Source organism: Melospiza georgiana, chromosome 9 (assembly GCF_028018845.1).
Source record: "Melospiza georgiana isolate bMelGeo1 chromosome 9, bMelGeo1.pri, whole genome shotgun sequence".
Taxonomy (NCBI): domain Eukaryota; kingdom Metazoa; phylum Chordata; class Aves; order Passeriformes; family Passerellidae; genus Melospiza; species Melospiza georgiana.
The window spans coordinates 13,919,462-13,942,739 of NC_080438.1; the positions used below are offsets into that span (position 1 = coordinate 13,919,462).

General features: G+C 37.0%; 1 protein-coding gene across 2 annotated transcripts in view; it reads left to right on the forward strand.

Annotated features, from left to right (window-relative positions):
* The window catches only part of DPYD (dihydropyrimidine dehydrogenase), a 329,513-nt gene that overhangs the window by 75,544 nt on the left and 230,691 nt on the right, over nucleotides 1-23,278 (forward strand). For both annotated transcript variants that reach the window (XR_009114783.1, XM_058029810.1), the window contains exon 4: nucleotides 14,813-14,900. Coding sequence is in view for 1 of the 2 variants with exons in the window: in XM_058029810.1 (XP_057885793.1) it covers nucleotides 14,813-14,900 (88 nt within the window). In the remaining variant the exon portion in view is untranslated. The remainder of the gene's footprint in view (nucleotides 1-14,812; nucleotides 14,901-23,278) is intronic.

Below are 23,278 nucleotides of genomic sequence, written 5' to 3' on the forward strand. Positions count from 1 at the left end.
CTGGTACTGCCTGGGAAGCTGGGATACAAGTGGTTTCTGTGCTGCAGGTAGCTGAAACTGCCAACATATTCTGTACCCTAGTCCTTCATTGTCAAAACAGAAATAGTATTTCATTGCCTTGTATCTGGATGGGGAGAGGAGTATGAAGCAAGAGTGAGAGGTGCTCAGGATCTTTGCTGAGGGTGGCTGCCTGGGTAAATGTGGGTAGATAAACACAGTCTCTTGTACAGGAGTGAACTTGCCTTGTCTGAGTTCTGTGTTGATGGGGGTTAACATAGCTCTAGGGACCCTGGGAAGGCAGGCAGGCATAAATGGTCTTCTAGCAGGTGGTTAGTTATCTCTTGTACTATCAGAGTCACTTGCTGAGATTGGAAGGGACATAGGGAGGTTGTCTAATCCAATCCTCTTATTCAGAACAGTGTTGACTAGAGCAGATCGCCCTGAGCTGTGTCCAGCCACGTTTTGAATACCTCCAAGAATGAGCACTTCACAGTCTCTGTGGGCAAACAGAAAATATCTCAACATCATACTGAGCCTAAATTAACTGGCAGAATAAGAAATGGACAGAGCTAATTCTTTCATATGTGGTTATGGGCACTGACCTAGCTTTATTATTTCCAGATTCAAAGTAAGGGGTTCTGGCTTTGCTTTCACCTGGCCCACTTCCCCAGGGACAAGCTGAACAATGCTGAGGGTTGGACAACACACTGAGAGTCAGTTATATCCTTAGGGCTGCTGAGATGTCTCAGAACAAATCAAAGACCCTTATATTTTAAGGGTCTTTGATTTCTGCATTCAAAACTGTAACAATGAACACTAATCACAGGAGTCGCAATGCAGCTATGTTTTACGTTAGCAAGAAGTCATGGTTTTCAAAATAAAATTTTTGAAAAGTGGCTCATTGATTCATGACACTGGGTTCAGGTATCTGTGCTTTTATCTCTTGGTTAGTGAGGCAGAAGTTGTGTCACCTATTTTCAGGTTATGGTATAAGGCTGGGTTCTGAACCTATAAAAAATGCTGCTGGTCTCTATTAAAGAAATAGCAGTTTGTAGCTGTAGAAAAATTCAGCCCAGTTGTGTTAAAACAGTTTTTAGAGATAAGTTTGTCACATAACCCAAGATGTACGAACGTAATGATTTAGCACAACAGAGCATACACGTTCATGAAACACTATGCAAATTTAAACATTTTCATTTTGGAATATTACTCAAATACCTATTTTTGTTTAAAAGGAGAATGTGAGATTCTGAAAAATCAGCAAATGAATATGTGTGTTTTCAGCACAGCTGTAGGTTTACAGCAGACTGTAGGTTTCTGTGCTATAAGTACTGGTCACAAAACTGGTGTCTGTAGCACTCTGAAACACTTGGCCACTTGGAATAGGTTTGGTATGAAAAACTTGGCCTAGCAAGGTGTTTGTTTAGTTAATGCTTGCTGCTGTTGGGTTTTTTCTTTCTCTTAATCAACATTTTTCCAACTGATATTTCCCCACCCCTGGATACAGTGTGTCAGTAATTGAATCTCTTATTTCTCAAAGAATAAGGTAGTAATGTCATACTTTATATTCATGATAAATTCATAAAATATTTAATAGCTTCTAGTAAGAGCCATTATGAACTGACTATGTAAAAGGATGGAATACTTGAGGGCATTTGTCACACATAATTCATGGCTGACGACTGAAATAATTTCAGCTCTTCTGGTTGAGTTGGGTTGAGTCCCATGCCTTATGTTGCATATATTGTAAGAGTATTGAAAATGCTGGAACTTGGTTGTTTTTTTTTTTTTTCCCTTAATGGAAAGGTAACACTAAATCACAACATCTGAAAATAAGTCTGGTTTTCTTGTTCTTTTGGAACGTAAAACTTAGTTAAAATGTTCATAATATTATTTGCAATGTGCGTGTTGTGTAGATAGTAAACAGACCGTAGTAATGAGGTAGATGCACTAAGAAAAACCCTTCTTCCTCCAAAAATGATGGTGCATGCAAAGCAATACTATAGTTGAACTATGGTTGAATGATTTTTTTGTCTGAATCTAAAACCAGAATATGATGTTTAATTTTTTTTCATGGAACCTGCATCTAATTTAGGTTTATCTCTACACAATGACTTTGGCTTATATACGGCAAAAGTGTGTGTTAGAGAAGGACAGGTATAATGTTACTGGTGTGGCAGTAATAGGATTCATCCGGTGAAGAGATGACTTCAGTTTAAAATATGTGAATAGTAGTGTGATCAGGAGCAACTCAGAAAAAAATAGCTTTATATTTTCATGCTAAGCAGAAAAATGCTGGTGAGTGATATACTCTCACCAGGCTGATGTTGAGAGACATGTTAGGCAGTTGTGTAGAGCTATTTTCAGGTTCAGAATCATCACTCAAGAATTTCATTTGACCATGTAATATTTTTTCATCTTCTCAAAGGCAACAAACATGCAAAGTATAGTATACATTTGACATGTATTTTTAACTATGTGCTAGAAAATCATAAATTTGCACTAATGATAGGGAGACTCTTATATGAATTACTGAATCGTGCAAATTAGCAAGTGAACAAACACAATAAAAAAAGAATAATGTATCACATAATGTTCTTAGTATGTTTTGACATTTGTGGTTCGGTGTTAACTGTTTTTGCCAGTACATCATCTTGCACAGTGCTAGTAAACATATTCAAGTATATTTTAGGAAAGATCATGCTGAGCTATCAGTAGAGCATTTTTCCAGAGCAGTGTCACTCCCTCTTTGCTGAAACTGGAGAGGGTTAGTTTGCTATATCTAATTTATTGTCCGTATTTCTATTGCTTTTGTTTTGAATTGAGGACAGAGTTTTGCATGGTTGTGTTTTGTAAGCAAAAGAGTATAACTTAGGTTACTGGATCTTAGCATGTGTAAAGCACCAAAATGGATTTGTAGATAGGTCTTCCAAAATACTGTCAGGAACTCTGCTGTTAATTACTCTGATTTGAATTGATTTTTGCATTTTGGGAATTGATTTTTTTTTTTTTTTAAATTCTCTTTGGGTGATAACTGTCAAACTCCTGTCTCTCTGAAAAGCTCCTGCTCTTTGAAGGGGCTAAAGATCCTGGTCATGAATAAGGAAGTGAAGGGATGAATAAAAGGTAGAGCTTTTACTGTTCTTTACTCCTGTCTTGATTTCCAAAAAGACAGACTACTTATGATTGGAAAAATATCCCATCTGGTTTTGCACTAAAATTATTTCAGTGTAGGAAACAATAAGTAGAGGCTCTTTCCAAGAAATTGTTTCTAGTCATAAGAGTACTAATAGTACATTTCACATCCTCAGTGAAATTAAAGAATGGATAATTCTAGCTTTCTGCTATTCTAGGCTCGCAAAAGAAAAACAAATTGTATTGACTAAATTAGAAATGACTAAACGCCCTTTAGTTGCATTTGCTGTCCTCTGTTCCATTGCTTCACGTTATGTGCTTGAACACATATTGACAGCACCACAAACACCCAAATGTGGGTTTAAATTTATATTGATAATCTTTGTTGAACTGACTAACTAACTTCAGTCAGAGACTGAAGATGAAACCTAAGTAGCTCTAGGGTCTTTGGGAGCCTTTCTTGACTGAGCAATGCTTAACGCCATCCCGGCCATCATAGAAAATACAGCCCCTGAATATACCTGAAATGGGCTGTAGTGGGATTCTAACACAAAGTATCTTTCCTTCTCCTGCTTAAAATTTTAAGGCAATCTCAAGATATCTTCATGAAAGTGAGCTAACTGCTTTTAAAATTGCTAACCAAGCAAGTCCTGCCAGAAAGGAATCTGATAAAGCAGCAGCATAATTCACAATCAAAACTCTGACTGGTCTACAGTAACCCCAAACTGGAATATATTCTGCTGTGATCAGATCCTGGCCAAGGACGGGGGAACAATAGATAGCCTTGCCTCCTGACATCCTGGAGCCAGGGATGCAGGAATGGAGCAGACTGACAGTAGTAGCTGTCAGGGAGGCTTTCTTGTTGCTTTAATTTGTAGCATGGGTACAGAGCTTCAGGATTCTTACTGCTGAGAAATTTAATAAGAGCTATCTGAGTTTGCAGCCAGCAGACTTGGGCATTCACCTGGAGTAAAGAAAACAATTGGCATCCCTCACTGTTAAGGAAAAGAGACACTGGTAAGCAAGCCATACCTGTGATTGTGTTGATATTATAGGATTCTGCCAATCCTGAGGTATGAAATTCTGGAAGTTATTGGATGCATTCATTAAACCCTAATGCTTCTGGGTTAGAAAGAGCAATGCTAAAATCAGACTATCTAAGTCTGGGATGCAGGAACAGTTGGGGAGTTGCTAATGGGTACTCTGTGTGATTTTGTGTAGAGGAGGTACTAATGGAGGGTGGGCAAGGAGAAGCATTTTGTACTAATTCCTAGGCTTTCTGAAATGTCTGTGTGACTAGTCTGAGAAATGCAGATCTTTGTGGAGGTTTTCTTTTATATAAAAATGTTAATATTTTTCTGTAATTGTTTTCAAATAACTGCATAAAAAAGAATTGCCAAAAGGCAGACATCTGCTCATTTGTAGCAAGCAAAACTATCTACCAGAAGAGAATATTTAAATCCTTCCAGCAGGTTTTTGAAAATGCAGTGCCTCTGGGAAATGGGAAAAGTGTACTTTTTCAGCCACACTACATTTACAGTCTTGGGATTGCTGTATTTGATGTAGGTCTAACAATTTGAGCATGTACAAAGAAGAACAATGCCACAAATTCAAGAACAAGCGATCTATCAAGCTGTCGTGAGCCAACAGATTAATTTTTTTTATGCATCCTAAGGTTTCTTAAAGCTGTGCTTCTCTGGAAAAAAAAAAAACCCAAAAAAACCAAACCAACATTTCTTTTAATATTTTCCAGACAGCACCTAACTGCTGAACCATCACAGAAAATGTATTCATTCGTATGCCATTAACTCCAGTATGGGAGGAAATGTGACAAATACTTCTTTTATATAATCTTCTTAAAAGGATGTGAAAATTCTCCCTGCTTAGCTTACAGAGGTGAAACCTAAAATGCAAGATTTTTGTGCCTTCCTTTTAGCAACAAATATTTGTCCTATTTTTGCAAACACTGTTTATTCTCAAGTTACCCTCTCCAAGCCTTCTTGACATTGAGAGTCCAGAGTATTCTCTATGTTTAGCTTGTAGATGGAGTTTTCTTTGCCAATATACATTGACCTGAAAGGCCATGCTGTAGTGCTCAGAAATCAAGCTGTTTTTAAAAGATTTTCCTGTGGTTATCCTTTCAAAATCCTTGTATATATTTCATGTTTTAGATCCTTTGGGTCCTGATATTTTAACTACAATTCTTTTTATTTGTCCTAATTTTGGGGTGCCTGGTAAAGTGCTGAAATAGTGTGCATGTCGGAGATTTGCATGTCAGAGATTTCTGCACTGGAAGAATGAAGCTGTGAAGAGGCACAAGTATACAGTGGGGTGCTTCTCTAGACAGCCTTGCTACCAAGGGGGTCAGGTGTTAAATTTATTTGGTGGCCTACAGAAAGGCTCTGTCTGTTTTGTTTTGTTTGTTTGATGGGGGGTTTTTTATTGCTTTGTTTTGGTTTGGTGTTTTTTAGCTGGGGGAGATGCCCAGCTAAAAAAAACCATAAATGATATATTGGTTTCACATAATGTGAAGTCTGGATAGGGATGTCATTTATTCATATTATCATACTGTGAATGCATGACTATTATAAAATTTTTCCCAGTGAAGGTGCTTATAGCAAAATTTGGATATAGCACATACAAGAACAATCATTTAGTCTTTATAAGTTAGTGTATTTCCCTCTTCCAAATAATTAAGACTTTCAATTATTTGAACTAATTAATTTCAACTTTTTCTATTAAAATGTTACTTTCATCTTTAAACTCAAAATATAAAGAATGCAACTTTGGTTCTTGGTGTAATTTGTTCAGCGTTTGTTTTCACTCTGTGATCACCCCTCTAGTTTCTCTCTGTGATTTCTGTAATTGTGTCATGAAGCTGTTTCCATTTGCTGAGGGGATGCTGGTTTTGAATCTTTACTCTAAGAGTAAATTTAGGGTAGAAAGCAAAGCCAAATAATTATCTTAAACATCAAAGCATGAAAGAAAATGCCACCTTTTTAAAAAGATGCCTATATATTATAAGCAGGGTAACATTATTTTCATATGACTAAAAAATGTACCAATTATTTGCAGTGTAAAAAATCAGAACTGAAATAGCAGGCAGATTTCCTTTTTTTCTGGGTCTTAATGACTGAGCATATTAACAAGTTACAGTATCACTTATTAAAGTATCTTAAACAAACCTCCTTATTTGAAAGAGAGGATGAAAGACAGTCCTTGTACACATGCAGTTTCTAGACAAAATATTAAATCTTAGGATGCTCTGCTGAATTCTCGCAGTTTCCAGAAGAGGGAAAAGACAGGAATAGTGGTACATGGTTCTCAAATCGTAGCTGCAGCAATTTTAAGTGAGGAAGGATGAGGACACTGAAGTGCTGGGAGCTCACTTCTGGAAGACTTGCATGAGGCCAGCTTAAGAAACTGCTTAAACCTTTTCATTATAAGAAATTGAGTGGTCTGAATGGGTCACACTGGAGGCTACGTATATTAAAATAGAGCACAGTTAAGCAGTCTGATAATGAACTGGAGTGTTCGTTGTCTGGAAGGACTGAGCTTGATTTACTAAGGAAACTCTGCCTTTCTTTCCAAGTTTTAAAACTTGGAAAAAGATGGTCAGCTGGGGTCAATGACTTGTCTCCTCTATTGGAAGAAGCATCTTTATCAGGTTTGCACTGGAAAGGTGACTGACCTTTCAGTTTTCTCTGGAGTTCTAAACTATAGTAGCAGCCAAAACAGATCATTCTTTTTTGTTTCTGCAAATCTGAAAGCAAGAGCAACTGAGACCTTTGAAGTTTTTAGTTTTATTCTGAAGTCCAATGATTTAATTTCTGCTTTTGCCTGCCTCCAGATTATGCTTTGTATAGGATCAAATGTTCAGGTGACACCAACAGCAAAGCTAGAGCCCTCCTGGTCTTTTGCTCTCTTTTCTCCCACCTTCCTACCCCTTGCTAATATTAGCATCATGAGTTGGGAAATGCATTGTGTGCAGAGATCAGTGCAGCCTGACTTGTGAGTGGCAGGGTTCTAGATCAGCATTGTCACATCTGTGGGTAATTGCAGGGTGATAAAAAAGAGAGTTGGGGAATTTTTTGGTGCTCAGATCCTAAAAAGGGAAGCTTTTAGCTTATTATGCTGTTACTGCTTTTCCCAAAACTAATTCTCCACAGAAGTTCTTTGTTCAAATCACTCTTCTGTTAATTGTGATAGAATTGCTGGCATGACTAAATTGTAGGACTCATTGTGGTGCTGCAGTGAGGCAATCCATTTCTTCGGGTTTTGTAGTTTTAATTGTAGTTTTTAATTGTAGTTTTAATTTTCTTAAATTTTCAATTAATGCATTTTAGTTATATTGTATCATAGATTGTTTATAAATATTATTCTTAAATTTAATCAATTTTTTCAGTGCAAATAAATGGTAGATTTGTGCTCCTGATATTGATATATTGAACAGAGTGGTGTTTGTAAGATGTGCATAGATGATGAAGTCATTTTGGGAGAAAAACATTGACTAAACTTGTGAAGTGTATCTTTCCTGAAGTGAACCCAGAGGACTTTTGTTGACATTAGGATAGAAAGACAACAAGTGTTTCATATTTTGGAAAGGTAAGTTACACAGGACAAGAATCATGCCGCATGAAGCTAATTTCTGATCTCCTAAAAACCCTAGAAAGGATACTTGATACAAGTAAAAAAATCTGTAACACTTCTGGGAGAATAGTCCAGGCGAAAGAAGATTATTGTGTACAGGACAAGCCATAATAAAAACTGTCAGTTCTGTCAACCTTTCTGTCTACGGTCTATAGAGGATTAAAAGGATATTGAACATTGTGTAACAGCTGTCTCTTATGTGAAAGGGATCACTGTTGTGGTGAACAGAAATGTACCCGTTTAAAAAGCTCCATAAGGCCAGGTGTGGCTGGGCCACAAGTGGCTGCTTTGGCAGGTAAACTGCTGCTTTCAAGGGCTTGAAGAGCACAGTGTGAGGTCTACTAGGTACTATCAGTGTTTTATCAACAAGTGGGTTTCTTGTGTGTCTTTTACACTACTGGAATAGTATAGGTACTACCAAGTTTATTGTCATAAGCAGGAAACTATTGTGTTCCTATGATGTTGAGAAAATACTGATTATATATGTGGTGTGAAATTTAATCAAGTGTTAACAGAGAAGTTGCAGATTGACTTTTAAGTATTTTGTTTTTGTAACACTAAAACCATCAAGATTTAAAGAAAAATAAATAGAAATAATATTTTATATATAATAATATAATTATGCATATATTTTCTACATAATAGTATAATTAAATATAACATAATAAATAAAAATATTTTGTTGGCAACAATAAAACCTTTAACTAGACATATTCTGGGACAATTTAATGACTTTTGAATGTTGATTAATATTGTTGAAAACACAGCAATTTCATAATCCTTACCCTAAAACAAGAAAAAAGGGGACCATGCTTAGAATTAACATTGGTGTGTTGGAAGGTTGAAATTACTTTCACCATCAATATAAAAAAAAAAAAGGATTTCTAATATGTCAAAAGGAATAAACAGTTTTTCTGATTTGGCCTCAGCTGATATACATGCTTTGTGCTACAGTATTCTGTAAGCAGAACTGTGTTTTCTGTTTTTAATCCCTCTAATTTTTATAACAGCTTTATTCAGCAACATTATAAATTGGAGAATTGCAATTAAAGTAATATATACAAGTTATATACATAAAGTGGGTGAAAGGCAGCAATCTTTTTGGTTATATTGTAAAATGATTGGTGAAAAATTCCGTGTCCCAGTAAGATGACAGGAGGAGTTTAAGGAGAATATAACTTCTCATGAATTGTCTTGGAGCAGGCTGCTCCTCACAGTGCAGTACAGACAGAGCCTGCCTGTGTTCCCACTGCTCAGCAAGGGGTTAATAGGAAATCCCACCAACCTACTTTTCCTCTGCTAGGCTCCATTTGTGGGTCTGGTCACAGACCAAGATAGCTTTGTCCAAAGTATGCAGAAGACATGACATTAGGCATGACAGCTTTAGTGCAGAAATGGAGGTTTCTGGTGGGCTAAATGGTGGTTGACAACAACTCAGAAGATAGACTGTAAAATGACTGATGCACACTTTCCTACACCACTGTCATTGATACCTGATGACAGACAGTGGCTCCTTTCTTCTATTATCAATGTTGTCCATTAAAATGAAGTTATGATGGAAGATGATAAAAAGTTACAGGACAGAGAAGTGGAAAAGTTTCAGATGAATGGGGAAGAAAGACTACAGAAAACAGGAAGACAGCCAAGCAGAAGCAAAGAGGAGAGGAGAGTTCCTGCACTCAATGGGGATTCAGAGGTAGATGAGAAAAGAATTATGGCTGTCTAGAGAGCCAGAGAAGAAAAGAGAAAGATGAGGCATTGATGAATAGAATGATTTGGAGCCTATGTCCATATGATTCACCACCTCTAAAGTGTCCAAAAATAACCTAGTCTGTAAGTGCCATTATTCTGCACTAGGGTAGGAGGTTTTTGTGTCTAAAGACTAAGTTTCTACTCTTATCATTTCTTCTTTTCAATAAAAAGCACCTCCCTTATGAGTCCTGTAACTGCCAGCAGCAATGCCATGTCTGTCTCTAATCCTGTAAAGTGCCTCTATTTAAAATTTGCTTCCTCTAGTCATGTGAACTTACAGACACAGAAGTAGTGCAATTTTTATGGATCTGCAGAAGGCTTACAGGACTTCAGGTCACTGAAGAGGCAGCAGCAACAGTGTGGGAGTCTTTCCTGCTTTTTTTAGATATGAGCTAGTGTTGCCGATTTACATGATACTGAATGTTTTGTTTCTTACAGCTCCTGTGCATTGCTAACAGGCCAGGCATTTCTCACATGCATAAATTTTCACATGTCATTCTGCAATATAACCCAAAAGACTGCTACCTTTCACCCACTATTAAATATCCAGGACCAGAATATCTACTTGTCTGTATTGCTGTGTTTTGTAAAGTTTCTGGTGCCTTTTATACTAGTGGTGTTTCTTGATAATTAGATTTGGTTTTTTTGTAATCCAAACTTACTTTCATGGTTGATTCTAATTTAGGATTTTGTTCTCTTTGCCACACTGTAGTTTGCACAACTGTACTTTGCATTGTACATTGCACAGCAGAGACCTTGGCTTTGCATGTAAGAGAATTTCCTTTTCTGTTTCTTGACTTCTAATATTCCTGTATCATTTGTCTTTGGTACTTATCAGACCCATGTATCAACTGTTATGGTGTTTTGGTATTTAAACGTGACAAAACATCTCCCAGTTACTTTTTAATCCTTTTTTCCTCTCCATTGAGAAATGCAATGAACACAAAGACAAAAGAATGTGGGATTTTTCCCACATTATGTTAGTTTTGGGTGTGTGGTTTTTTGTTTGTTTTTAATTAGGAAAATAATTGCAGCTTTTTTTTTTTTTTTTCAACTGCCAACAGTAAGTTTTCACCAATGGCTTACCATTTAAGTAGTGGATTTTTATCCTGGCATCCCTTGCCTTTATTAAATGAGTCTATATGTGTCCAAATCTCAGTTTAGGTTTGTCCTTGACCTTCTTTGAGTACAGCAAGAAGCAAGACCAAATGGGGATATGGCTACAGGATTAGCCATAAGTAATTAAAGGACTGAACTTTGAGAGGAAAAGCTATGTAATGCTTTTCACTTTGGGCATCAAAGGCAAGGGGCATTCAAATTGGAATTTCGATTTATTTGGAAATAATAGATTAATTTTTTCCTGACATGCAGCTTTCTTATTTCAGTGCTTACTGTCCCCAGCTCAGGGTTTAGAGTGGTGGAAGAGTCTTGAAACCAAGAAGAGCTTTGGTTGGGTAAAAGTGGGGTCTCCTGTTCATGCTGACCTCTTATTTACTGGGTGCAGTTAGCTCTACCATTCTCTAAAAGTTAATTGACCAAAGCCTCAGAAATTACATACAGATCTTCACTGGGGCTATTTCTTGGAGTAGTGGATAAAGATTTAGAAATTTCTACAAGTACTAGAACTGGAAGACTTTTTTCAAAATGTTTATGTCCTGCAGAAATGAATTAGGATTCAATTTGCTTCTAAACCTCTGCCAACAGTAACCATAATAAAGGTTATTTGCTCTGTTTTGTGATACATGAAGATTTGATGGGTTATCAACTACAATTTGTTGAGGAATATTATTCCAGATTAACTGTTTCACCCCTGGTCTTTCAGCATTCACCTGCTTGCACTTCAGGTGATGTTATTACCAGTTACATAGACAATTGTTCACTGCATTTTTAGGTAACAGTACAACTAAATTTTCCTTCTTTGTTTGAAAGCAAAAGTGTGTTAAGAGCTAGCCTATACCTGGAAATGGGACTGTTGGTCAGATATTTCAACTTTAAAATAAAATATTGGGTAATATTTCAACAACTGTACAACAAAGCTGTTAACTGAAGATTTTCTTGGCTGTGGCTTCCTTTTCTCTTCTGCAGTGGAAAGACTGTGGTGTTGCTTTTTATATGGAAATTAATATGCATGTGAAGTGAATGTGGTGTCTTTTAAGATTCAAAACTGCCTATGTTTCTAAAGGAGATGCTGTTCCATGAGCAGTGGGAGAAGAATCCATAATATAGGGTGCTTTCTGATAGTTGGTAGGATTTTTCCTATATTTTTACTAAGAAACGCTGAGATATATATTCTCAGATTAGCACAGGTCCATAGGTAGTCCAGAATGTTGTTTGTTTGGGTTTTTTTTAGTAATGAGCATGCACTTCTTCATTTAATTTGCTGGGAGCTAACGGGTGAATTAGAAACATTTAATCTAAATTTCTAATTTGTTTACAATATTTTGAACCAAAATCATAGTAATAAAATAACCTTGTAAAATGAAAGGTGAGGTTTCTCAGGGTGGGAGGACAGTTCAAGAAAAAGAAAGGAAGTATAATGCTAATGTTTCTCCTCTGGGGTATATGCCTGTGGAACTGAAGCTCATGGGAATTGTTGGTGTGCTCCTTTAAGCAGGGTATTTTGCCTGTGATTTTTGAAAGGATCAATCACTTGCAGCAATTTATGTAATAACTTTCTGGTGTGTGACTCTACTACTTTATTTATTCTTTTTGCCTGATTCACCAGAATGCAATACCTTTGCTCGTTTGTACAGTAAATGCACTCTGTGATATCTGTGATGGTATGGTCAAAAGATAATTTATTGTCAGATAGAAAAATAGGTCAACACTAATGTCACTTGATGATCAACCCCCCAAGTTTAATAAAACACCTCACCAGCATGCATTCAGCACAGTGCTTGATGTTTTATTAGGACTACAGTACCTTACAGTACCTAGCTATAGCAGGCATGTAATTACTGAGCTGTCATGGTGATAAGTGGGATTAATGGCAGCCTGGTGCACTTTAGTCTGCAGAGTGCCTGGAAGATGGTATTATTATAGGAGAAAGTCTGGACTGGCATATTCATGGCACCCTCCCCTCCTCCCCAAAGCTCACATTCAAGTTTGCGTTACCTGCCCCTCCCAGCAGCTGACATTTTTAGCAGCTGTTATTTGTGAAGCAGCTCAAAAATCAAAAGAGAAATAATTTGGTAAAGATGCTTGCTAGTCTGAACGAGTAATCTGTACACATCTTATCCTGCCAGGTGCCATGAAGTTTTGACATGAGATTGTTCTATATATAATCCACAGAATGCATTTTATATTCAGTGTGCTTCCTCTGATTTTTAATATAGGACTGTTGTATTTTAAAAAAAACATCACTGAGGAAAGTGAAGAATAAAAGATCGTAATGGAATTGATGTCTTATTTAATTCCATGATTTTGAGTTCTATAATTTCCTTATTGCCTACACAGGCAAACTGCTCATCTGAGTCGTCATAGTGGTGTTATTTTGTGTAGTGCATCTCCTTTTTTGCTGGCTTCGAGTACTAGAACTTTGCCTTTTTTTTAAAGAGGAGAAATTCTTGTTTGCTTAGAGACCACAACCTTTTGAGGTCTCCCTGTCCCACCTTTCCTTGTTAAGACCTTTTAACATGTACCTGTCACAGGTAGTGCTGGGCAGTGTTATGTTCAGCTGCCACAGCTAAACCTGCCGATGCTTTTCTGACACCCACCTAGCTGAACTCGTAACCCGGTGTGGTGTTGGACCCAGGTTTGGCTTCTGCAGGTTTCCCATCCTTTGGAGCCTGTGAGACCTGTTTACTTTAAGTATGTCCTCTGGGGCCTTTTTTCCGTGAAGTCTTGTGAGAAAATCTAAACAGCCACTACTGCATGTGCCTTCAAATTTTTCTGGTGCCGTATTGTCTGCAATACCCAGCTAGATTATAATGAATAACAAGATGAAAGGCTGATTAATCTTTTACTTAACTAGCTGTGCCTTCTCTTGTGTTCCACCCTTAACTGTAAAAATGACAACAAAAAACTCCTGATATGTGTGATGGACAAAGTCAGGACAGTGTTTTGTTGCAGGTATTCCAGTAATTTCCTTTTAATGTAATCTTAATTTCTTTGTATATAGTCTACTGGCCTCTTGCAGCTTTTCTCTGTTTTAAAATACTCAGTTCCACAGTGTTGTTACCTAGCACTGAATAAAAATAATTAAGGTAGACTTGTGGAGCTTATGTATCTGGGCTCAAATAATATGTAAAAACCAAATTTTATTTCATTTTGCATACATTGTTAAACCCACAATTTACATTAATTCTGACTGTTACTAGAGCAGTATCAAAACAGCATCTGGAATAACCTAATGAATTCCGAGACAAGTAGTGAGGCATTGGACCTGTGATAATCCTTGATCTGTAAAACCAAGGCTGTGTTCTAATACCTTTGTGCCTAATAGAGAACCGTTTTACTCCTGCAGCTGACTTTTATCTTTTTTTAAGGTTTGCTTAATGCAAGTTGTGTAGACTGTCCTGAGGACTTATTCCTTAGATGGGAGTGGTGCAAGCATCACACCCCCATGTATGACTATGCAGAAACAGAAAATCAATCTTTATTACTTAGGATGTTTTGTCACCTTATTTCTTACTTAGCTTTCGTCATTACAAGTGACAGGAGGAAGCTCCTAGGGATTTTGGCTGGGTGCATGCATAAGACTTCTGAATTGTTTTCAGAAGTCACAGACTTATCACTGGAAATTCATAGAAAAATGACTTGAAAATTCATCAGCTATTCTTATTCTTTGGACATACAGTAAGATATATGAAATATCTGACCACATTTCCTTTTGTGGAAATACTGTTGCTTTTGTAAGTCTGATGGTCCAACATTCAGCATTTAATCCATAATGAGACTTCCAGAACTTAGTAATAAATTTAGGTTTGCAGCACAGGTGTTTTCAAATAGAAAAATAAACTGGTCAGAAGTTCAGCAACCATGCATTCCAGGGAAAAAAATTACCTCTATGTAATTTGAGGGTTTCCTAATACTTCAACAGGTGTTGTCTGTGTGCTTGTAAATGGTACCCTCCTATGTAAAGTATAGTCAACACAACATAACTAATCTGTGTGATGATAGTCAATAATGATCATGTAGTGCTTTGAGAGTTTAAATGGAAATTCTTTGTGTTTTGTGTTATTGCTTTGTGACTTAGCATGTTAAATTGAAAACCTTTTACTGTTTGCAGCACTTGTATTCCATGTCTGCTTGACACATTTTCTTTTATTCCTAGATGCCTAAAGTGTGCAGATGCCCCTTGTCAGAAGAGTTGCCCAACTAATCTGGACATCAAGTCATTCATCACAAGTATTGCAAACAAGGTAAAGTCAGGCTTGAAGTTGTACATGGGAGGAGATAACTTATAATGTCCCTCTGTAACTTGGTGGAAGGGGTAAGTTATTTAAAGGCAGATTAATTTTGAATTCTGTGTTTCTGTTACAGAGCAGAGACAATAGAAGTGGGGTGACTGCAGAGCTTTGAGAGTTGTGTTTAGGCAATGCTATACAGGAATAATATTAGTAAACTGCCTTGAAGGTTTGAAGTAGTCTTTGCCTTGCTGAAGCCAATGAGTACATGCTTACTGATTCTAATAGGCAGATTTAACCTGTCAGATGGTCAGTGAGGTGGATAATCCTACAGAATTTGGGTTGTTTGATGACTTTTGAATCCTCTTGGAAGCTGCATATGCAGGGTAACACACTGGCTTTGCCCTGAGCAGGTGACTTGGTCACTCAGTGTTTTATCAGAATATCTTGCTCTAGAAAAGAGTTACAGCTTAGTACTTTTCTCTCAGTAGATATAACTTTTTTTATGGAGAAGCCAAAGTATCTTCGATTACTGAAATGTAATCATTTTTGGACTCTATCCTTACCTATCAATACCTTCTGTATCCACACTGAAACTTATGATAAAAGGTATAACACAGCTTTGGTAGCTGCTTTTACCTTGTGTTTATGTCTGGTTGCTGTGTAAGCAGCAGGAAACACACACAGCAAGTTTTGAAAAGTTGAATATTTGGTTTCCACTGTTCAAGATGTTAGAATGGAAAAATGCATGCCTAAATCTGCACTGCTTCTGTTAATTCAAGTTTCAAGTTTGAGTTTATGTACAGTTTTATGCTCTTCTTTCTCTCCTTACCCTACAAGAAGAAATCTTACATGGCATGATTGTGGAAGCATTTCTGTGCAAAAACTCTAATGCTCACTTTAAAACTAAACAGCCAGAAAACCAAACCAAAAGAAGAAACCTCCTAAAATTAGAAGTTAGTAAAACCCCCAGAGGGACATGCTCAGCAAGTAGCTGTATTCATGGGCTGAGAAATAAGGCTAGAGAGTCCTGCATGCCCATGGCAGGAGATTTGGAACTGAATCGTCTTCAAGGTTCCCTTCCAGCCAAACCAGTCTATGATTCTGTTTTGTAGCCTCCATGTCAATGGCTGTGTCTCCTGTGATTCATGACCCAAGCAACTTAAGGAAACCAACAGTCCAGAGGGAACCCAGCCTTGATTTGATGACTGCAGTCTGCTGGGTTGAATTTTCCTTTTGATGTATTAGTTTCTGATACCTTTGCCATAAAATATCTCTTGTAACAAATTCTGTTATTCAGAAAATTACAGGAAATTCTCATGGTTTACTTTATTAATGGAATCTCTTTATAGTTGCAGGTATGTACTGCTGTTTTTACAGTACTGCATTTTGAAACTTCTTGCGTTGTCAAAGGTGCAATGTGGAAGTTCAGAGGGGGGTACCAAAAGTTGAAATGATTCACCTGAAATCATGACCTGGCAGAATCTGTGTAAGAGCCCACTACCATGGCTGCTCCTGTGGTGTCCTCTGCTCTCTTTCATTCTGCTGCTGTGATGGTACCTGCACCACCCATTTTTAGAGCAGATAGAAGACAAGAATAGTGTGCTTTTGAAAACTAAAACATATAAGTTATAATTTTGGTAGTTTTTAATGGAACCAGTAAGTAATTTTTCACTTTGTTATGCGTTTTGCTGAACTTCTATTGAAATAATAAGTTAGATATTATCATTCAGCAGTCTGAATATTCAGCTTGATGAGAATTTCTGTATTATTGTCACTGAAGTTCTTGCTTAAGATGATCAAGGATATTTTGCATGTCATTGAATATCATTTTCAAAATGATAAATTTGTTTTTGCTGTTTTCATCGTATAAATAAACTTTCATTTCTAATCCAAAAGCTTATAAATATGTATGATAGCTTCTAGAAGAAATAAATAGGTGAAACAGAACATTCAGGTGTTTGAGGTCAATAGATTCAGGGAATTGGGGTGCATTTTCTAGACTTCCTGAAGATTCGTGTCTGAATCTCTCATCACCCACTTGAAAAACTTGCTTCAGCTGGTTACCCTTCTACTTGTTTAGAGAAGATTGTGTTCAATAAATTCCGTGTCCTTATCCTTGTGTAAGCAGTATTGCATGCAGGTATTTATTTAAACATGATTCATTATTAATATAGACTATTTAGACAGCAGTAAACTGAAAATGAATTACTTTGTCAGGTATTAAAACGCTCTATTGTATGTGGTTTGTTTTGTTGGGAAATGGCTATAGCAATCATAAAGGGTCAGGGATTCTTGTTCTCTTAAGCCTGAGGCTTTTTAGATATTTACAGGCCATGTACAATGTAGCTGTTCTGGCTGTTCTGCCATTAGACCTGAGCTCTGAAGTAGAAGAGGGACAAGGGAGGAGGGTTGTTCCTGGGTTGAGAGGGTAATTGAATTGCCAGACTCAATGAGCCTTGAGCCTCTTTGAGAGAAAGGATGTCACTTACGCTGTATTGTGTTAGCTGCTGTGACTCAGTAGAGTTTAGGCCACAACTTCCATTCTCCTTTTCCATACAAACTGGATTACAACTCCACTTTATAAAGGTACAATCTATTCCATTGTGTCTTCCCAGTTCGTGTTTCTCAGTTCATAAAGGCCGCTTGCAATTGTGTCTCAGAGATCAGACTTTACATTCACCAGGCACACGTTACTATTTTTGTTTCCAAACATCAGAAGAGGGCAAACAAGAATTCTGACTTCCAACTGTCCTCTTTAAATACCACCACATTGCAAAACCAGTATTTCTTGCTTTATAAGGAACAAGTGCTGTCATAGTTGTTTATTTCTTTAAAAAGAAAAAATACACTAAAGAAAGTCCAAACGTGTTCAGCTGCTGCAGGAGAAGCTGTTCCCCCCAGCCCTGAAGTAGTACCAGGAATGATTTTAGGATTTTATGCTCTCCTTTCCTTGCGTTGATATGTCAAGCAAGAAGGAATTTGTAAAATGGAGCTTTAGCACTTGTCATCCTTTAGGACTGGCACAAGCAAATGTTTTACAGCAGCAGAAAATCCTACAATTTCCCCGAAGCATCTCTCAGTCTGAATGCTTGTAGGGTATGCAGCTTTTCTCCTGTTCAGCAAAACCGTGCCAGAGAAGCAGCCCTTTAGAAAGCAGCAGCTCCTCACATGCTTTACCTTTGAACTGCTCAGTGGGAGAGTCTTGGAGCTTTTTGTTATCAGATCCTTTATGGTTTGAGTAGTAGCATTGAAAAACAATGTTGGTGCACACAGGGATATCAACTTTTGTTACACAGCACAGGCATAAGAAATGAGTGACTCAGCCTTTACAGTCTCAGTCTGTAATGGAGAAGTGGGAGTACAGAAGTATCTTTTTTGTTATCTGTACTCATAGAACTCACTTTTTTTACTGTAGCCCTCTGTGACTAGCTCTCACAATTTTATTTCAAGCCATGCATTAATACAGTGATTCCTAACATTGACTCTACAGCTTTTTCTGTGTTCTGAAGGACCATCTTCTCCCACATGCCTTAATGATAAAGATAAGATGGTTTGCACTGACACATCAACTTTTTTTAACAGACTGTATGGAGGCCAACATTAGAAAAAGAACAAAAACAACAAAGAGCTCAGTGTCCCCCCAAAAAAATCCCAAACCAAATGAAAACTCCACATTGGAAAACAAACTCAAAAAGCAACCCAATCCCCAAAATCAGCAAAGCCATGCTGCCCCTGGGCTGTGCAGAACACTGGGAGGGAAACGGAGAAGGGAGAAATTAATGTCAGAAGCAGTACGGAGAAACTTGTGAAACCCAGGGCAAAGTTTTAGGATTTCAGAGGAATCTTTAGGTTTAAATGAAATCAAAGGAAATTCGTGTGGGATTTTCAAGAATGAAATTGTTTTTTTCAAAGGAGAAATCAGAGAGGGAACAAACTGGAAGACAGAGAAGGACCCAAAGGGATAAGGCAAATCTGAAGTTTGGGAGATTGAGGGAGTAAAGAAACTGTGTTTGTGGTAATGCACTAGAAATAAGGAACATGAAAAGTGTGTAGGCAGAGGAAAAGAAGATACAAAAAGTTGTGGAATTGCTAAGAGAAAATAAATGAAGAGAAGATTGCCACAGAGAAAAGGTGTTGAGAGACATAGGATTATGACAGGTGAGAAAAACAGAATGATGGTTTTTTTTCTGTGCCAGAGGAACTCAAAATTAACAAAAGACATCTATATGCCATTGCAAAGACTGTAGAAAACAAGGAGTCACAGTTCATATGTAAAATACTGTAGGTGGGGTACTGTTAATACAATGAAGGATTGTGGAAGTCAGAAAGCTGCTAGGTGACTGGTAATAATTATGTACAGATATTAATCAAAATTAATCTTTAAGTACTACTTTGAGGCCCCAGGTTTTTCAGAAGTGCTGATTTATTCAGCTTTCTCTGTTAATTGTAGTATATTCCAAGTCACTAAATAAAATAGTAAGGAAAAAAAATTTAAAAGAAAAATTAGGAATGTTGTTAAATTGATGCACATGAAACAGTGACTTTTCTTGAGATGTCTGTTTGTACTTAGTGTAATGGAATGGCTGACAGCTGGTTTCAGTCGCCGTAGTGTAATTATGTAGAATAGACTTTTGCGATGACACTATGTCAATTAAGGAATCTCTCACATTCTAGACTACAAAGGACAAAATGACAGTACAAAATATTTCTTCCGTTCTTTTTCATAAAAAGATAGTGACACTGTGTGAAATTACAGTCCTGTTATGATGACACAAGTCAAATGATGTGAAAGATTTCTGGATTGATTAAAAATCATCAGCATTATAATATAGAATATGTATGATTTGATAAGTTGCTGTTATGTTTTGTTCATTCTTCTTCGGGAGATATTTGGGGGGGCTGACAGACTGAGGGCGTTTCTTGTTATATTTGAACTGGTGTGTGTCAGTGTGAAAAATGCTCCTTATATAACAACGTACTTTAAAAAGTGACTCTTCAGTCTGTGGAAATGTTTTAATCCAATACATCTTGAGTAAATTTTAAAGTCATTGCAGAAAATGAACTAGAATAGGAGGTGGTGATATTTTTCCATGTATTTTGCTAGGTCTCCCTTTGTTAAACTTAAATCTAGATGAAAAAGAAATTATATGACTGTTTTCTTCTTTCCTTTTAAACTATTCACACTGTCTCCAAATTCTGATAAAGTCAGTGTATTAATTTTTATTACGTAAAGCATAATAATGCATATTCTTTAGGAGTTTTTTTAGAAAACTTCAATATCAAAACATCTAGATGCATAATGAATTTATTTAAAAAGCTCTTGAATTGAATTGAAAGAAAGGATGCTATAAGCATTTCCTGATAGTAAATGCAATTTCTTCTGGTCTCTCTGTATTGATCCTATGTGTTTTAATAGATTTTTTCCAAGTAAAAAACAGTCTAATTTGCATGCAAATTATATAATGCTTCCAAATGATACATGTAGAGATCCTCTTCTGCCTGTTTTCCTCTGATTATTGATATCTGTTTAAGGCTTCTTTTTGTTCCCTATGTTAGCAATGTAGTATTTATTGACATTTTGTTGTAGGAAACCACAAAACAACTTATCCAGTTTGGTTAATTTATTTCCATGGAAATGCACAGGAAAAAAGATTCTGTGAACAAAGGCAGGGACAGACATTTATCTCATTAAAAAATTCAGAATTCCAGTTTTAGTCTTGCTTCCTCTGTGACGTCTGTAAGAAACTGGCCAACTGAGTCATCTTATTATTTAAACCTCTACAAAAATTACTCCAGACTGTTAAGGTAGCTTGCATTATTCTATGCACTGAAGTAACTGTGTCATTTTAATGAAGCCAGCCTCCCTTAATTATGATCCTTTCTCATGTACAACATGTGCGTATTTACCAGCCTGCCAGGTCTGCATCTCTGCATGTCTATTTTATATGCAGCCTACTACACACTAGTTTTGTAAAATGAAGTGATCAATATTTTTTTTAAATGTGAATATTCTATGAATATTTTACTTCTAATGTCACTGATAAATATAATGATCGTTAATACATGCTTTTAGCTTAAAAAGGATAAAGCTGCATAAGCAAAATGTTTGTGTAATTAAACATTTAAGACAATATACACATTCTACAAACTCTCATTTATTATTGTACTACCATGCTTTGTAGTTTTGTAGCACACAGTTTGCATAACACCACTCAGTGTAACTTACTAGATTTACTGAATTTATCTGTCGGTGTTTGTCAAGTATTGTAAAACATTTTTCTAATTTTTTGGTATGTTAGATAATTTCACAGTAAGGATAGAATAAATAATAGAATAGGACAGAACAGAGAAGAATAGAATAGAATGACAAAAAGATGGAGCAACGCAGGCACATGCAGCCTGGCCAGAGCCCAGCCTCCGCACTGCACTGTGCCCTGGCAGGCAGGAGGGTTGCAGGTGGGCTTGCTCCCGAGGCACTGCACAGTTGTGGTGGCAGCACGTGGCAATATCCTTTCACTGGGAGTGAGCAGGAGCAGCGGCAGTGGGAGCAGTGCTTACACTGAACTTCAGGGAGGTAGAAGGCAAATAAGGGAACTGTGGCTCTTCTGAGAAAATGTTGTAAGTTTACCTATGGTAAAATTAGCACAGAGTAGTTATGTTTTGGCAGACCCTGAAACCAGGTCCAGTCCAAACCTGTGCTTCCATTTCATCTCTAGAGGTTCCCCATGTTAGCACAGTTGGAGCACACTAGTGAAGCAGTGCAGAAGCCTTGCCCTGCTGTTCTCTAATGTGACTGTCTTTTAATTTATCATTAAAATTATTTTAGGTGCTAAGACTAGAAGATACATACCAGTTGATACAATTTATTTAAGGTCTTAATATTTAGCATGGCAACGTGTACTATGTAGTTTTTGATGTTCTTATTTGAAGAGAATGCAGTTATTTTTTTTCAGATGCTACCACTATTAGTGCCCAGCTGCAGGAACTCATGATCATGACAGCAATATCTCAAAACTTTCCAAATCATGTCTCAATCTTCATATACTCAATCATGTTTCTCTCAAAGTAAGAGTTCAGCAGTAGCTGGCCTTACCCCTATTGAGTCTTCAGTTCCAGCTTCCTATTTACCAAACTCTGGTATGGCATTCTGAGACAGATTTCCTTAGATATCCCCTTAACAAACTGTGATCTTGGTCCTATACCCCTACTGACCCTGGGCCTTTCTCTCTGAAGTCTGTTGTGCCCTGTCTTTCCGCAGCATAGCTGTGCTCAAAGTTTCGTTTGAGCTTTCAAAAGAAGAAACATGTGCCAGCTGTGTTGACGTTGTATTGGCTCAGTTCAAATGTGAGAATATACTTTATATATGCAAGAAAATTAATTTAAAAAAAGGAATATTTAACAGCTTTGCTTTATAGGCGTAATAACTAGGTCTGTATATAGATTTTAATTACAAAGCTGAAAAATGTAGACAGTCCTTAATGAAGTTGCTTAAATAGAAATGCGCTTTGTTTCCATTGAACCAGAGTTGAAGATAATAAATGTAATGATATTGGACAACATAGGAAGGGAAACTGGAAATCTAATATGTGTGAAACATAAAAGAGAACAAAAGTTCATTGAAAACCATTTTGTCTTTGAGTTAGTGAGAAAAATAACCAGGACTAATTTGTAATTATTCCTTTAGAGTAGAAGAAAGGAATGGCTAGATGTAATTGCCTGAGGAACAGGCATCTAGTGCCACTTAAGATGCTGCAGGGTAACTAGGCTGGTCTCATTGCTGCTTGGAAAGATGTGTGTTTCCTGCATTGATTTTCACCTCTGCTGTCTGCAAATTTGTGTCAGTGACATCTCCAATATAGCTGGACTTCTTTAATTTGCTGCCAAATTGAGCTTGTAGGTTTCTTCTTCTTTACAGGTTTTTTAAAGCATCCCTAATGATCTCTGATATCAAAGCAGTATAATAATCTGGAAGAACAAAACTGTTTGCTAATATGTACAATTCCATTTTAACTAATACTCCTTTACATTGGAATAAATGAGAATTGGGGCTAATACAATGTCTTACTAATCACCACAGGGGAAATGGCTGAAGGTTCTTCAGAACGGTTGTATAAAGGGGTTGCCTGTTCAGCCAGGATTAGAATTTCAATAGGGTTTAATACTGTCTAGGCAGCTGGTTTGTGTTTCCAGATGAATGAGGGAGACTGGTGCTCTGCCTTAGTAGACCACCAGCTGTAAGCAAGGAGTTCAGTTATGTTTACGAATACATTTCTTGAATGTTGGCATTTTCTTGGAAATTCCTGTTTGTGTCTGTATGATCTGGTTTAACTTTAGAGAATTGCATGCTCAGTCTAATAATATGCCTGTAGTGAATTTGAACCTCCCAAACC